General features: G+C 42.0%; 1 protein-coding gene across 8 annotated transcripts in view; it reads right to left on the reverse strand.

Annotated features, from left to right (window-relative positions):
* Nucleotides 1-17369, reverse strand: part of AUTS2 (activator of transcription and developmental regulator AUTS2) — a 1079185-nt gene that overhangs the window by 580815 nt on the left and 481001 nt on the right. For 7 of the 8 annotated variants that reach the window (XM_032872387.1, XM_032872381.1, XM_032872385.1 and 4 more), the window contains one exon: nucleotides 7410-7505. In XM_032872387.1, coding sequence (XP_032728278.1) covers nucleotides 7410-7505 — 96 coding nt within the window. Of the gene's footprint in view, nucleotides 1-7409; nucleotides 7513-15189; nucleotides 15194-17369 lie in introns of those variants that run through there. The other variant, XM_032872386.1, reaches the window with a different exon arrangement.

The following is a 17369-nucleotide window of genomic DNA, read 5'->3' on the forward strand; positions in this document are numbered from 1 at the left end:
AAAGGGCAGGAACAAGCTATCAGAGAAAAGGGAAATCTAACACAAATTTTGGAAAAGGAGAGAAGAGAAGAAACAGAAAGCAGGACTACGTTGCAGGACTGGAATTGACCAGATTTTCTTCTAACTACAGAGGAACTCATGAATGGCATGGCCCGTGTCTGCTGCTTCTTTCTTAGCAGCAAGTCACCCTGGCATGGAATAAAATCTCTTTAAAGGTCGGGTGGGAGAGTGGGAAGGACGGAGGCAAAGACACACGCTGCGTGAATGGATGAGTGACCGCACGGTGGGGCCAACAGACCTGGGGAGTTCAGGGTAGCTGAAAAAGATGCAGGAAAAAGCGCCTCAATTATGATGTTAAATGGTGCACAGGGCTTCAGCAATCAGGTTAGAGAACGGTTTAGCACAACACTTACTAGAATTCAATCCCTTCGCATGATTTCCTGAAATGTTTCAATTCCTTCAAGGTCTTAAGCCCTTAAAAAGTATTAAATATTTTTCTCCCTTCTCATAACCAAAAACCTGACCCAAAAAACCGTTCAGAGAAAGGAGCCATATCCACATACTCATTTCAATAAAGCATTAAAGCAGTTTACTTCCACAGGATGGTGGGAAGAGTCTGCTGGAGAAAGTGACATTGGAGCTTGCAGAAGGAAAAGAGAAAGAAAAAGGATTACAAAAGAAAAACCGAAGGTAGGAAGAGTAGAAAGTGCATGCTAATTAAGAAAAAAAAATGGTGGATCAGAGGGACCAAGCAGAAGGTACAAAGATGGGCAAGTAGAGGGAAGGGAGGGCGATGAAAGGGAAGCTTCAGACTTCCTTATGGAGGGCTCGGCACGCAACCCTCGCGAGCAGAGACCCAGTCCAAAGTATCTTAAGAAAGTTCAATGGTGAGCTCAGATTACTGGAAAAACAACTCCAGCAGCACTGCTGAGCACAGTGCAAAGGAAACAGAGACGGGGCAGGTAACACGGTGAGAGGCGCAGGACTCCTCCGTAACACGCACTGAGCCATCTAACATGGGCAGAGTCAAGGAGAACACACCCGCACCCAAATACCTCTTTAAAAATACAGCCAGGGGCACCTGGATGGCTCAGTGGGTTAAGACACTGCCTTCGGCTCAGGTCAGGGTCCCAGGGTCCTGGGATCGAGCCCCGCATTTGGCTCTCTGCTCCGCAGGGAGCCTGCTTCCTCCCCCTCTCTCTGCCTGCCTCTCTGCCTACTTGTGATCTCTCTCTCTGTCAAATAAATAAATAAAATCTTAAAAAAATAAAATAAAATTAAAATACAGCCAGTAGATAAAGGAAAGCACCTCGGCAGACCAGTGAGACAGAGGAAGGAGCAGAGCTTAACTCTGAGGGTATCAGCTCTGGGCTCCAATATCAGGACAGGGACCTAAGAGGGACAGAGAGTTCTGCTTGGAGAAAAGCAGGTGAGGACACATGCGATAACAAGGATTTTTATCTGAGAGGAAGAGTCCTGTTGGTCATGGTGGAGATAAGCTGGACTTGTCAAACCAAAAGGAATTCAAATTTAAAAGGGGCGAGAGGCTCCTAAGGGAAGTTCTAAATCTGGGGCAAAAGAAAGGATAAACATGTTTGAGCACCGTGGATGTGCCAAGAACGGTGCGACAGGATTCAAAGGCACCATGCCAGGTAATCTTTGCAGGAGACCTAAAAGGTATGTGAAATTATCCCCATTGTACGGAAAAAGAAACCAAGACTTAGAAAGATCGAGTTCTTTGCTCTAGGTCACACAGATAATAAATAGCTAAACTGTTTTTAAACTTGGTGTGTTTGGGGGCACCTGGGGGGCTCAGTGGGTTAAGCCACTGCCTTCGGCTCAGGTCATGATCTCAGGGTCCTGGGATCGAGCCCCGGATCGGGCTCTCTGCTCAGCGGGGAGCCTGTTTCCCCCTCTCTCTCTGCCTGCCTCTCTGCCTGCTTGTGATCTCTCTCTGTCAAATAAATAAATAAAGTCTTTAAAAAAAAAAAAAACTTGGTGTGTTTGTCATGAACACGCAGGGTCAGTTCACAACTTGACGACTTTACTCACTAGTTTATAAGTGAGTTTAGTCCCTACATTCTGGCAACTTGCTCAGTTAAAAATTTCTGTGTAAGTCAGAAGCAATACTGTCCCGCTTGAATAACTCATCATGAATATTTATATACTCGATTATTCCCCTTAACTTTTTCCTTAGCGACTAACGGAAACAAGTTACTACGTCTCCTTGATGTGGACAATCTGAGAGTCCTTGCAGACAGTCGCTCCCTTCCGGCAATACAGTTTGGGAATGCGTAATTTAGCAAAGCCAAGCCCATTTGGTTTTGAAGCTTTACCCATGAGTCAAACCCTCCAGCTACGCTGGAATTCTTTTTCTTCCTCTTTTCGCCTGCCCGATTCAAAGCAACCAAGCTGGAATGATATAATGTCTTCATTAGCTGCACCTGGGAGCAAGTCTCAATCGCCAAAGCTTCTAAAAATAACGAAAGTGAGTGCAAGACTTAGGGGAATTTTTATCTCAGCTGCAAAACCAGGAGTCGGTATGATGGGCTCACGGGGACCAAATACATTCTCTCACCTTAAACAACAACCAAATAACCAGACAGATGTATGAGGGAAGGGATTCTAGAAACCGGGCAACCGGCACTGCAAGACATGATCTTAGGGACCAGGGAAGCAAAGGAGATGAGCCAGGAAATTGCCCGGCTTACTGCTTGGGCAGAGTTTTCGTGTCCCAGCTGGGCCAGTGGGGGAGGGCCCAGCTGGAGCAGAGAAGTACCCGAGTTGAAAAGACAGGGCTGATACCTGGAGGAAGCCAAGGCAGCTAGAACTTCTGAAGCAGAAGATGGCAGGGAAGAGAGCTTCACAGGGACAGACAGAACCATGAACGCTGCAAAAGGTCCCCCCTAGTCTTCCCCTCAATCCACCTGCGCCCACGTGTTACGGGAAAGTCCCCAAGCAAGGGGGACAGCCACCGGAGAGGAGCAGGCAGAGCAGTCCCCAGAGCTCACACAAGGCAGGAAACGGCTGGTGTTGCCACCAGCAGGCAAGGCCGGGAAACAATCACGTAACGCATCAGGAACGGGTCGGAAGAGTCAGTACTGGGGAAAAAGTGAGCTTCAGCCTAAACGCTGTTCTGGTTCCACCCAGGAGAGCCTAAAAGCAAACCTCAGAAAAATCAAACTATTCCAAATGACATAAATGCATCCCAGAGTAAAGCTCAAGAAAGTTTTTAGAAACCAAACTATCCAGCACCCCATAAAGAAAAATTCACAGTGTTTGTCATCCCCTCAAAATTGTCGAGCGTGCGAAGGAGACAGACAGGATGTAACCGTCCGCAACGAGGAGAAAACCCCACAGAAACAGACATGGAGGTGATACAGAGACAGGATGAGCCGACGGAGAGCCTCAGAACAGCCGACAGTAACTGTTTCCCGTAGTTCCAGAAAGTAACGGGAGCACAAGCCTGGTGAGGAGAGACACGGTAAAACCACACGCAACAAAGCCAGCAGTGGTCCTCGTCTCCTCATTCTCGGAAAGTCAGCAAGGTCATTAGTTACTAATTTCCTTTAAAGAAAAAGTAGGGGCATCCTTATTTTTTAGAATACTGTGTGGGTACGTGAAGCCCTGGTATCCAAAAACAATAACTTTGTGTGTTTCATCTCAGCAGATTTGGGGCTGCAGCAGGCCCAAGGTAAGAACTGGCAACCTCAGAACGGCTCACGCAAAGCAAGTCAGTGGCTGGAGGTTCTGGAACATCTCACAAAATGCCAACTATTATTTTTTTTTCCTTTTCCTTCTTCTTCTTCTTTTTTTTTTTTTTTAATTTCTTCTTTCCTATTTTGATCCTGTTGTTGCAAAAGGTATGAGTTTTAATAATTAATACACATTGTGAACTCAAAGTATTACACAGACGGTCTTGATATAAAATTGGTAGGATTTTTACGACCCTAATTTTTTTTTTTACATTATTCTATTGTGGCAAAAAGTACATACATGCCATACAGTTTGACATTTAGCCGTTTTTAGGTGTATAGTTTAGTGACATTAATTGTATTCTCTGCACTGTGGATGTAATTCTCCAAACATCACCCTAAACAGAAACTTTGAAACATTAATTAATTAGTAACTCCCAACACCTCACATTCCCCCACTCCCACGACAGGTCCTGTAACTCCTATTCTACTTCCTGACTCTAGGAATTCGCATATTCTAGGCTCCTTATCTGAATGGAACCATACAATACTTGTCTTTCCATGACTAGCTTCTCTCACTTAGTAAAATGTTTTCAAGGTTCATCTATGTTGTAGCGTGTACGAGAATGCATCCCTTTTTCATGACCAAGTAATGTTCCACTGTCCACACATGCCACTTTATCTGTTCATCTACTGATGGAGGCGGGTGGTTTCTACCTTTGGTTACTGTACATAATGTTGCACTGAAAATGGCCATGGAGATATCTCTCTGAGTAACCATTTTCAATTTGATTGGGTATATACCAAAAAGTGGAACTGGTGGGACACATGATAATTACATATTTAGTTTTCTGAGAAACTGCCAAGCTCTTTTCTGTAGTACGGCACCATTTTCCATTCTCACCATCATGCATGAGGGTTCTAATTTCTCTATATTCCTGACATTTAGTCCTCCCCCATTTTTTTTTTTTATTTTAACCATCCTAGTAGATGTGAAGGTGTATCTCATTATGTTTTGATTTGCATTTTCCTAATGACTGTAGTGAGGAGACTCTTTCATGTGCTTACTGGCCATTTGTATGCCTTTTTTAGAAATGTCTATTCAAGTCCTGTGCGCATTTTTGAATATTAAAAACACTTAATGATTTTATGATTTGTAAATATTTTTTTCCCATTCTATAGGGATTTTTTTTTCACTTTCTTAATAATGCTCTTTGTTGCTAATGCTTCGGGGGCCATATATTAGAATTCACAGCCAAATTCAAAATCAGGAAATTGACCCACATTTCCTTCTATGAGTTTCATGATTTTAGTTCCTACACTCAGGCCACTGATTTTTCTTGAGTTATTCTGTATCAACGATGTGACACAGGGGTCCAACTTCACCCTTCTGTATAAGGAAATCCAGGTGTCCCAGCACCATCCCTTGAAGAGAGAATTCTTTTCCAGCTGCATGGACTTAACACTCATATCAGAAATCTGTTGGCCATAGATGTGTGGTTCCTTTTTGGATTCTCAATACTATTCCGGGGCGCCTGGGTGGCTCAGTGGGTTAAGCCTCTGCCTTCGGCTCAGGTCATGATCTCAGGTCCTGGGATCGAGCCCCACATCAGGCTCTCTGCTCAGCGGGGAGCCTGCTTCCCCCTCTCTCTCTGCCTGCCTCTCTGCCTACTGGTGATCTCTCTCTCTGTGTCAAGTAAATAAATAAAATCTTAAAAAAAAATAAAATACTCAATACTATTCCATTCATCTGTATACCTATTCTGATGCCAGTATCCTACTGTTTCGATTACTATAGCTTTGCTCTAAGTTTTGAAACTGTTTAAGTGTGAATTTCCTGACTTTCTTCTTCTTTTCCAAGACTGTTCTGACTACCAGTGGTCTCACGCCATTCCACAGAAATCTGAGTATCCGTTTCTTCATTTTTGCAAAAAAGGATGTTGGAATTTTCAGAGGAATTGCCCTAAGTTTGTACATTGCTTTGGGTAGAATCTCAATACTGAGTCTTTGTATCCATGAACACAAAATATCTTTTGCCAATTTCTTTTGCTCTAATAGAAAGTGAATTCAGGGCAACCAATCAAGAGATCTCGGTGACTGTACAATACTGTACTCTTGTCCCCTGATGTAACGTGGCTTTCCTTTCTCCACTCTGGGATGAAATTATGACTCATCCTGGAGGAATTTCTGGGTCTGTGAGATCTCCTATTAAAAACAAAGCTCAAGAGGACCTACTTAAATATTTTTAACAACTTAGGTAAGAAATACTCTTTTATTATTATAATTTACAGTTCCATCATAAAGTTAATGAAACACATAAACACACAAAGAAATACTTAGACACAGACATACTCACACAGCAAAAGACCAAGTTGTATCCTTTATTTGTATCATTGATATTAAACCTTATTAGAAGAGGAGGCAGTTGTCTATAACTAAGATATTAAGAGTACTACAGAAGTAATTATACTTTGTTTATTCCACTGAATTCTCAGAATTCAATGTTCCGTACATCAAGTCTCACTCTAAGTCTCTCAGACTTTCCTGAGAGGTGTGTCTCGGGACTATTCACCTTGGACATTGGAGAAGTGGATGGGAGACGATTACAGGGAATGACTCAATGTGCCGCAGTGGATTCCAACTTATGCTTATGAGCCCCCGGAGTTAAACACCGCTTGGGGCACACTCCTACAGTACAGGTGTTTACAGATTATATACCGGCACTACTCCCAGCTCACCACGTATTAGCAAAGTTTCATGTCTTTTGTTTGTAGACAAACTAACAATAAGTTCTAATATTTTTTTTCCCCTGCAATGCACGGAATCATCCCGTAACCCAGGATGAAGGTGACTGCTTTAGAGTATTTAAAAAAGAGGGAGACAAGGGGCAAAGGTTTTTTGTCCTTATTCTACGCCCTCTGTTTCTTCTCCTTGAAACTCAGAGACTCTGAACTGCTGTCTCTTTGAGAGTACCGTTCTCTCCTAGTCTGTTAATGTGCCTTCACTGGCATCACTAATAAAAATGTCTCCCTACATCATCATTTTGTAAGAACGCTTCCCAGTGTTGCTCTCAGGGTCGAGAATCCTGCTCTGTGACATGTCAGGTTAGCAGAAAAGAGAGCCCAGAGGATCAGGTGGTTCCCAGGAGTGGCAAACCATAATCTGCCCTGTCGGCGGACAGGACGCTGGAGAGCAGTCAGAGGTGGGTCTGGGGGCTGATGGACCCCTCAAGAGGCATGGCAAGTGATCGCAAGAATTTGCCAGGAAATAAAATCCCTTCTCTTGCCAAGCAAGTGGCTAGTTACTTATCCCTTCCTACAGAAATAAAATGGCAGACGGGGATTGTTACCAATTTCACAGGCCGAGAAATGACAGAAAGCCCCACATTAAATGACGTCATCTTGCAGTGGGAACACTGTTTTCATTTGCCACCCTGACGATGGAAGATCATCACGGCGCTTTGTCATCTCTGGTTTCTAAGCTGACAAGTACTCCCACCCGCCCTGTTACGTGTTAAACCACATTTTGGGTCACACTAGAAAACGGAATAGAACCACCAGGCCAGGCTCAAACACGTCTGCCAAGAGAGAGGAGCTGTAATGTTCGCACAGACCAAGTGACGGGAAGGGGTAGGAGCGCTGGGAGGCTGAGACTTGACCCAAGGAATGTGTGGTCTGGTGGTTTCGTCTGATTTTTTTTTTTTTTTACACTTACATCGCTGAGCCTTTCCCGAGAGCTGCTCCGGTGGAAGCCTTTGGATTCTCCGCTGTCACTGTCACTGTCTCTGCAGCTGTTCTGGCCTGGCTTGAGCTGCAGGCAAAAGAGAAGAGGAAAGAGACAAAAGTCAGAGGTCTCCTCACACAACCGGCCTCTGCCCGTGTTCTTTAAGTCTTGTCAAAAGTGAACAACTGAAGGTCCTGCGTTTTAACATTCTTCTCAGCTTCTGAGTCGCGCGGGCAAGCTGCCGCAGGAAGAAACACGGAGAAGGATAAGCAAAACATTTACCATAAAATGTCACTGTAAATAACAGTGAGCAAGCCGGAAAAAAAAAAAAAAAAAACACTTGACAAAAATTTAACAAAGGTCCATGAATCTCGGAAAGTAATCTTCCCTCAGATTTTTTCCTCTGTTCTACTGGGAGCTCTTTTTTGTCCATAAAAAGACCAAAAACACTGAATTAGCTAAAGTCAGATTACACTAACTAGGGTGGCCCACCTTTTTCCCTCCGTCCCCTAAAGAAAGAATAGAACAAAAGCAATGTTTTCTTCTAGGAGAAAACGATGAGACACTGCGTGTTATCCTTTCACCACTGGGAAGATCCTGATCCTAATTTCTGAGACAACATTCTGGAGGTCTCTCAGCAGATCTTTAAGAGTACCCAGATTCAGACCTACAGCTTAAGCAATTAAGCCACGACTCCTTCAACAGACACGTATTAAGTGCTACATTTGTACCTGGTCCTAAGAGCTGGAAAGGTGACACTAAACCAAAAAAAAAAAAAAAAAAAAAAAAAAAGTCTCTGATCTTACGAAGCTTACATTTCAGCAGTTCCTGCACATTTACCCAGCTCTGATTTTCATGTTCAGAAAATTTTCCACATTTACCCATCTTTGATTTTTATGTTCAGAAAATTCTACACATTTACCCAGCTCTGATTTTCCATTAAAATGAATAAACATGCAGAATCTCAAACCAGCAGTCTGGAGAAGACTGTAAGACACACACATATGGGCCATTAGCCGGCCATGTCATCATCAAGAACCACCTTTGCAGGGACCCCAAGAAATCTGACGCAGGTTACAATGCACGGCCATTCTATAACGTCCTTAATCTAGCAACAGAAAGACTGTGAGACAGGCAAATACAACAGACAAGGAAATACATGTAAAGGGACACCAAAAAGTAGCCAGTGACATTTGGAAGAAAAGTAATCTCTGAAGCCTTGGGTTTCAAAAGCAGATTGAGCTCATGTGGCTGAGAGGGGAGGGGAAGATACTCTTGATGGGAGAGAGGCAGAAAGCAAAGGCAGGAAAGCAACATGCTAGGAAATGATCAGAAGGAGTCTTATCTGAAACAGAGATTTCCTTCTGGGAGGAAATAGGAAAAAACATTACTAAGGGGTCCATGGATCAGACATGGAAAGTCTCAAATAAAACATGAGCCCCGTGCTTCTGGGCAGGAGGGAATTTCAGAGAGAAGAACGGGTAATAGGTAGCAAAATTTTTGCCTGCAGGTTTTCATGTGGCTCCAGGGCCAAAGGGGAATGTGAACCAAGACGAACGGAGAATGAAATCTGAACCCACACACCCTGCCTCACGTGCCTCTTCTAAAATCTGCCGTTCAGATCCCACTTTGGGTCACACCATCTAATAAGCTGTCCCCAAAACCCACCATACAGAGCGCTCCTTTTTGCTTTCAGCCTTCCTACAAATCTACTTTTATCACTTTCTTCTAAAAATTTCTTTCTCCAGAAGTCTTCTCTAATGGAACCCAGAAAAATGATACTCATTTTAGCTTGTATCCTCCTGGGCCCTTAAGGGCTTAGTTTCCTTCTAAATTACTGCGAAATCTGCTAATTCTAAGTTAATTCAGACACAAGCTATATGAGCCTTTTCTTATTACTATGGAATAAAAGTTCAGAATATTGTCATTCTCTTCAAGTTTTCATTTTTATACTTACAATAAAGGGGAATTTAATGGAAAATGAACATCACTTTCTCCCAGTCTCCTGAACATGTCATGTCCATTTCTGTCCTACATCTGTCTGTTCACGCTAGGTTTCCTCACCCCATAGGGCACACCCTCAGCTTCTCTGTGGTTTCCAGGTCAAGACTGTTTTGAAGCTCAGATACGATCACCATGCTGTTTGAAGAGCTCTTTGTCTGTCTTCCTTTTCTGATGTGCCTTCCAAGTTTAGGTGATACACCATTCTTCATTAAAGGCCTTGGATAATGACGATCCTGAAAAGGCGTACTGTTAAATGAACTGGACGGATGATAACATCTATACTGTGGGGTGGTTACTCTTATTTATAGGCCATGTCATAATTTTTATCTTCCTAGATCGGAGCTGAGTAAATGCATGTAGAGCTACCTCTGTTGTGTGAATGATGAAACAGAGCAAACGAGGTGCTCAGAAATGGGCACAAGGTCTAGGACTCAGTCCATGTCTGTACGACTCACTGCCGTTCTCACTCTACTTCCTAGAATGCATTCAGATGTCAGCATTTCACATGAAAATAACGAGTCTGCAGCGTATCTGTATTCTCAATGGAATATATTTTAGATATACTTGCAGTAACTGACTTCATCCACAAAGAAAGAAATCCTGTAAGGTGATACTTGATCTAGAGATGTTTATAAAAACTCAGTCCCTCCACCCAGATGGGAAACAAACATGTGGCAGAGAATTAACCATTTAAGAGCAGAAAGACCTGCTGGTATCCTGGTACCCATCCACCTGGCTTCCCCAAATCTGGACTTGCATTTGGGTCTCTTCCATGTTTCTTCATGGAAGGGAAGTGATGACTTCCACAGGCTTGACAGGAAACTTCAGTGGCTCTGATGTCTATCATCTGGCCAAATGCTGATCGAGGCTAAGGGCAAAACCCAAGGAGGGCTGAGACGGAGCCACTTCCTGGCCTGCCCCGAGCTCTGCCAGCAAAAGCACTTCAGTGAATTCTCTTCAGAGAGACTTCCATCAAAACCCAGCCCCACACTACCCTTTTCTCCTCCAAAGCCAGGCTCAAGTTTAAAGGAAACTTAGGATTTTAAGCTGTCAGACAGCTCAATATTTCAAAGAAATGGATTGACTACAGTAAGTACTAAAGCTAAACCACAAGATTTCAGGCGAAGAAGTATTCATTCCTAATCCCATGAATACATTTAAAACTGGCATTTTTAGCCATATCCAATGGATCATTTGGGGTAGCACAGCTAACTTAGAAGTTGTAATCCTTCACCTGAAATTCCCAGCTTTTACCTACAACCAGAGACATTACAAAGGCCAGGTGCTGGCTTAAACACTTAAAGACCTAAGGAAAATCGATCTGCCCTCATTGATTCATCCCAGCATCCGTGGTGGCTGTTGTAGGTCAGCTTTTGCTACAACGGATGCTATGAGAGCTCCTCTTTTCATCTTCTAGATACTTTAAAATACCTTGCTTATTTAAAAATTACCGTAATTCACTCCTATTTCCATCTGTGTCTTCCCATCAGAATATTATACAATTTAGGCTCCGGATTAGAACAAAACAGATGAAGTAAAAGGAAGCTGGCAACTGGCGTGAGTGGTAGGAATCCTACCAGTAAGATAACAATTTCTATAAAACGTAAGAGGCTGGGTTGTTTTCTATTAGATTCCACGGTCGACAGTATATACGGAAACTCTGAGGCTGTGATCTTGTTAGAGTTAACGGTTATTCATGGCTGATCAGGAAAATAACGACCCATGGTTTCATCGCTGCTGACGAACATATAACGAAAACCCGTCACCCCAGGCTCAGTGAAGGTATAGCCGTTCCATACAGCCCTGCCAAGATTTGCGAGGCAGGCGATGCCACACTTTTCAGCTTCAGTATGGAGGGTTCAAGATGCTAGCTGCTCAGGAGCTTGTCATTAATTCTTCAAACAAAATTCACAGAAGGATAAAGTATGTGGAGAAGACACCTACGCCCGAAACTCAAGAGGAATGATGTGAATTATGCACTGCAATGCAGAAGAGCATCCAAAAGTAATCTCCTACCACCGTTTTTGGTTCCTCGAAGCAGCATAAATCCTATCTCGGACTGCTGAGCTTTCCTGCAGGGATCTCAATGAACTCCACACAGTGTTTTATAAACGCTATCAATAAGCACAGACTTTTCTTTGTTTCCAAGAAATTTTGTTTAACATTCCTAACATCAAAACAGCAAGAATTTAATCTTGTAAAAATGTTGGTTTTCTTTTTCAAAATCAAACTTTCCCTGTGGGTTGGACTCTTCCCCATATATTGGGTGGCATGTGTACTATTTTCATTTTTTTTTATTCAAAAAAAGTTGACACACGATGTTTTATTAGTTTCAGGTATACAGCACAGAGATTCAACATCTCTAAATGTTATTCTATGCTCCCCACGAGTGCAGGTACCATCTATCACCATACGACACTATTAGAAGGCCACTGGCTATATTCCCTTTGCGGGACCTTTTGTTTCCATGACTTACTCGCTCTACAACTGGAAGCCTGTATCTTCCACTCCCCTTCCCTCCTTTTGCCCATCCTCTCATCCCACTTTCCTCTGCCAAACATCGGTTTGTTCTCTGTATTTTTTTTTAAAGATTTTATTTATTTATTTGACAGACGGAGATCACAAGAAGGCAGAGAGGCAGGCAGAGAGAGAGAGGAGGACGCAGGCTCCCCGCTGAGCAGAGAGCCCAATGCAGGCCTTGATCCCAGGACCCCGGGATCATGTCCTGAGCCGAAGGCAGAGGCTCAACCCACTGAGCCACTCAGGTGCCCCAAGTCCTATTTTTTAAAAAACAAGGACATCTAATATCTGTTAGGTAAAATAAATAAATATCCAATTATTTGTTAGTGAGAAGTCCTAAGTTTAAAATAAGTGAAGGGGGGGGGAAGACAAAGGATTAGAAATAAATGGTTAGGTGAGGTCACAGGTCAAAGACAGTCATTTTAGAGTTGCAAGAGGTGCCTTCTTTACCTTTCACTCTTCTGCACTTTATACTAAAGGAGAAAGTTACCAACTTCCGTGTGCCCATGTATAAAGTAAAGAAGTAACTTAAGTAACCAAGGAAACGGAGATGGGTGTCTTTCGCATCCTACTAATAGGGAGCAAGAGCACTGAGCCACAGGAAAGGACGCAGATGCTCAAACACTCAGTCTGACTTAGGCAGGACGTCATGAACTTGGTAGTTAGTTCTCAGAGACCACGTTTTTCGGTGCCCCCACAAGACATCAGTATCCGCTGCAGCTGGGCCAGGCCACGAAGAACATCAAAATAAATTCCACAATGTAAAAATCACATGAGCAGCCTCCTCTATGATGAAAATTAATGACTATCTCCTTTAGAGATTTTTTAAAATCTTTTTTTAAAACACATTTTTAAAAATCTCTCCACACGGGGTGCCTGGTTGGCTCAGCCAGTTAAGCGCCTGTCTTGAGCTCAGGTCACGATCCCCGGGTCCTGGGATCGAGCCCCGCATCAGGCTCCCTGCTCAGTGGGGAGCCTGCTGCTCCCCTCTCTCTGCCGCCTCTCTGCCTACTTGTGCGCGTGCTCTCTCTCTTGCTCTGTCAAATAAATAAATAAAATCTTTAAACGGAGGGGGAGACAAACCATGAGAGACTGTGGACTTTTGAGAAACAATCTGAGGGTTTTGGAGGGGAAGGGGTGGGAGGATGGGTGAGCCTGGTGGTGGGTATTCAGGAGGGCACGTGTTGCATGGAGCACTGGGTGTGGCGCATAAACAATGAATGTTGGAACACTGAAAAAAAAATTTTAAAAAATTCTATAGTTACAGTTGAGTGAAAGACAAAAATCACAAACACATCATTTTAAAATAAAATAAAAACTATAAATATGTAAGGTAAAAAATTTACAGGATGCTGTAAATTCTGTGCTAGAGGTTAACTTTCTAATCTTTCTAAAAAGTGGAAAATAATAGAAATAAATAGCCTAGTTGCAGAGATCAAAAGGACAAAAAAGCAATGGCAGGGAAAATTAGAGAAAGGCAATTTCAAAGATGAAAAGTACAGGACGCCTGGGCGGCTAAGTGGGTAAGCGGCTGACTTGATCTGGGCTCGGGTCATGATCTCAGGGTCTTGGAACTGTGCTCCACATCGGGCTCTGGGCTCAGCGTGGAATCTGCTAGAGGATTCTCTCTCCTTGTGCCACCTCCTTGCCCCCTCTTGAGAACTCACTCCCTCTCTTGCTCTCTACCTCTCTCTCAAAATAAATAAATCTTTTTTAAAAATGAAAAGTACTTAACGAATTGGAAATTAAAATACTGGACACAATCAATAAACCAGGGCATAAATGGGAGTGAAACCCACAGAATCAAGAGAGACACACTTACAAATCTAAGAATAAAAAGAGATAAAGAGCAAACCAAATGTAGAAACATAATAATGTGGTAATTTAATAATATATAATGTGAAAATAATATAAGAACTTGGTTATTACTACGAAAATGTGAGAATAAATACATTTCTAAATTACAGTACTAAACATTCTATGGTGGTACTGTCAAAATCATAATCAAATTGTGTGAACTTTTAAAATTTTTTAACAAAATTTGATTCGGAATATTAAGAAAAATATGGATAGCTAATCTATTCCAAAATCCACTAATATAAATGAAACACAAAGGGAGCTAAGGAATTTTTTTTAATTAAAAGAGCTGCAAAAACTTGAATAAATACAACCTAAATTTAATAATAAAATGAAGGGTAGTTCCACCACGTTCTAACCGAATTTTTCCGAAGAATGTAGGAGACCACCAATGTGCAAGTGGACAAAAGGGAAATTTCTGAGTTGATGGCAAAGTTGCAAAACTGGAGTACTGTGATGATAATACAACCCTATAAATGTACCAAAACTCACTAAACTGTACACTTACAATAAGTGAAATTCAGGACATGTAACTTACATTTCAATATGGAGGTTTATTTTTAAAAAGTGAAAGATTGAACACCAAAGAAATACAGACAATTATAAGAACATATTATGAGCAACTCTATGCCAACAAATTTGACAATCTGGAAGAAATGGATGCATTCCTAGAGACATATAAACTACCACAACTGAACCAGGAAGAAATAGAAAGCCTGAACAGGCCCATAACCAGTAAGGAGATTGAAACAGTCATCAAAAATCTCCAAACAAACAAAAGCCCAGGGCCAGATGGCTTCCCGGGGGAATTCTACCAAACATTTAAAGAAGAACTAATTCCTATTCTCCTGAGACTGTTCCAAAAAATAGAAATGGAAGGAAAACTTCCAAACTCATTTTATGAGGCCAGCATCACCTTGATCCCCAAACCAGACAAGGATCCCATCAAAAAAGAGAACTACAGACCAATATCCTTGATGAACACAGATGCAAAAATTCTCACCAAAATACTAGCCAATAGGATTCAACAGTACATTAAAAGGATTATTCACCACGACCAAGTGGGATTTATTCCAGGGCTGCAAGGTTGGTTCAACATCTGCAAATCAATCAATGTGATACAACACATTAATAAAAGAAAAAACAGGAACCATATGATACTCTCCATAGATGCTGAAAAAGCATTTGACAAAGTACAGCATCCCTTCCTGATCAAAACTCTTCAAAGTGTAGGGATAGAGGGCACATACCTCAATATTATCAAAGCCATCTATGAAAAACCCATCGCAAATATCATTCTCAACGGAGAAAAACTGAAAGCTTTTCCGCTAAGGTCAGGAACACGGCAGGGATGTCCGTTATCACCACTGCTATTCAACATAGTACTAGAAGTCCTAGCCTCAGCAATCAGACAACAAAAAGAAATTAAAGGCATCCAAATCGGCAAAGAAGAAGTCAAACTATCACTCTTCGCAGATGATATGATACTATATGTGGAAAACCCAAAAGACTCCACTCCAAAACTGCTAGAACTTGTACAGGAATTCAGTAATGTGTCAGGATATAAAATCAATGCACAGAAATCAGTCGCATTTCTCTACACCAACAACAAGACAGAAGAAAGAGAAATTAAGGAGTCCATCCCATTTACAATTGCACCCAAAACTATAAGATACCTAGGAATAAACCTAACCAAAGAGACTAAGAATCTATACACAGAAAACTATAAAGTACTCATGAAAGAAATTGAGGAAGACACAAAGAAATGGAAAAATGTTCCATGCTCCTGGATTGGAAGAATAAATATTGTGAAAATGTCTATGCTACCTAAAGCAATCTATACATTTAATGCAATTCCTATCAAAGTACCATCCATTTTTTTCAAAGAAATGGAACAAATAATCCTAAAATTTATATGGAACCAGAAAAGACCGCGAATAGCCAAAGGAATATTGAAAAAGAAAGCCAGAGTTGGTGGCATCACAATTCCGGACTTCAAGCTCTATTACAAAGCTGTCATCATCAAGACAGCATGGTACTGGCACAAAAACAGACACATAGATCAATGGAACAGAATAGAGAGCCCAGAAATAGACCCTCAACTCTATGGTCAACTAATCTTCGACAAAGCAGGAAAGAATGTCCAGTGGAAAAAAGACAGCCTCTTCAATAAATGGTGTTGGGAAAATTGGACAGCCACATGCAGAAAAATGAAATTGGATCATTTCCTTACACCACACACGAAAATAGACTCAAAATGGATGAAGGACCTCAATGTGAGAAAGGAATCCATCAACATCCTTGAGGAGAACACAGGCAGCAACCTCTTCGACCTCAGCCGCAGCAACATCTTCCTAGGAACATCGCCAAAGGCAAGGGAAGCAAGGGCAAAAATGAACTATTGGGATTTTATCAAGATCAAAAGCTTTTGCACAGCAAAGGAAACAGTAAACAAAACCAAAAGACAACTGACAGAATGGGAGAAGATATTTGCAAATGACATATCAGATAAAGGGCTAGTGTCCAGAATCTATAAAGAACTTAGCAAACTCAACACCCAAAGAACAAATAATCCCATCAAGAAATGGGCAGAAGATATGAACAGACATTTCTGCAAAGAAGACATCCAGATGGCCAACAGACACATGAAAAAGTGCTCCATATCACTCGGCATCAGGGAAATACAAATCAAAACCACAATGAGATACCACCTCACACCAGTCAGAATGGCTAAAATTAACAAGTCCGGAAATGACAGATGCTGGCGAGGATGCGGAGAAAGGGGAACCCTCCTACACTGTTGGTGGGAATGCAAGCTGGTGTAACCACTCTGGAAAACAGCATGGAGGTTCCTCAAAATGTTGAAAATAGAACTACCCTATGACCCAGCAATTGCACTGCTGGGTATTTACCCTAAAGATACAAACGTAGTGATCCGAAGGGGCACGTGCACCCGAATGTTTATAGCAGCAATGTCTACAATAGCCAAACTATGGAAAGAACCTAGATGTCCATCAACAGACGAATGGATAAAGAAGAAGTGGTATATATATACAATGGAATACTATGCAGCCATCAAAAGAAATGAAATCTTGCCATTTGCGACAACATGGATGGAACTAGAGGGTATCATGCTTAGCGAAATAAGTCAATCGGAGAAAGACAACTATCATATGATCTCCCTGATATGAGGGAGAGGAGATGCAACATGGGGGGTTAATGTGGTAGGAGAAGAGTAAATGAAACAAGTTGGGATTGGGAGGGAGACAAACCATAAGTGACTCTTAATCTCACAAAACAAACTGAGGGTTGCTGGGCAGAGGGGGGTTGGGGGGGGAGGTTATGGACATTGGGTAGGGTATGTGCTATGGTGAGTGCTGTGAAGTTTGTAAACGTAGAGATTCACAGACCTGTACCCCTGGGGGGGGGAAAATATATATATATATATATATATATATTTATTTATAAAAAATAAAATTATTAAAAAAAAAAAAGTGAAAGATTTCGTCATTCTTCTCTCTTACTCCAGAAGCACTTCCTTATTAAGGATTTACTTGTTGGGTCAGGCTA

The sequence above is a fragment of the Lontra canadensis genome, unplaced genomic scaffold (genome assembly GCF_010015895.1).
Source record: "Lontra canadensis isolate GAN:19392208 unplaced genomic scaffold, GSC_riverotter_1.0 scaffold45, whole genome shotgun sequence".
Lineage (NCBI taxonomy): Eukaryota > Metazoa > Chordata > Mammalia > Carnivora > Mustelidae > Lontra > Lontra canadensis.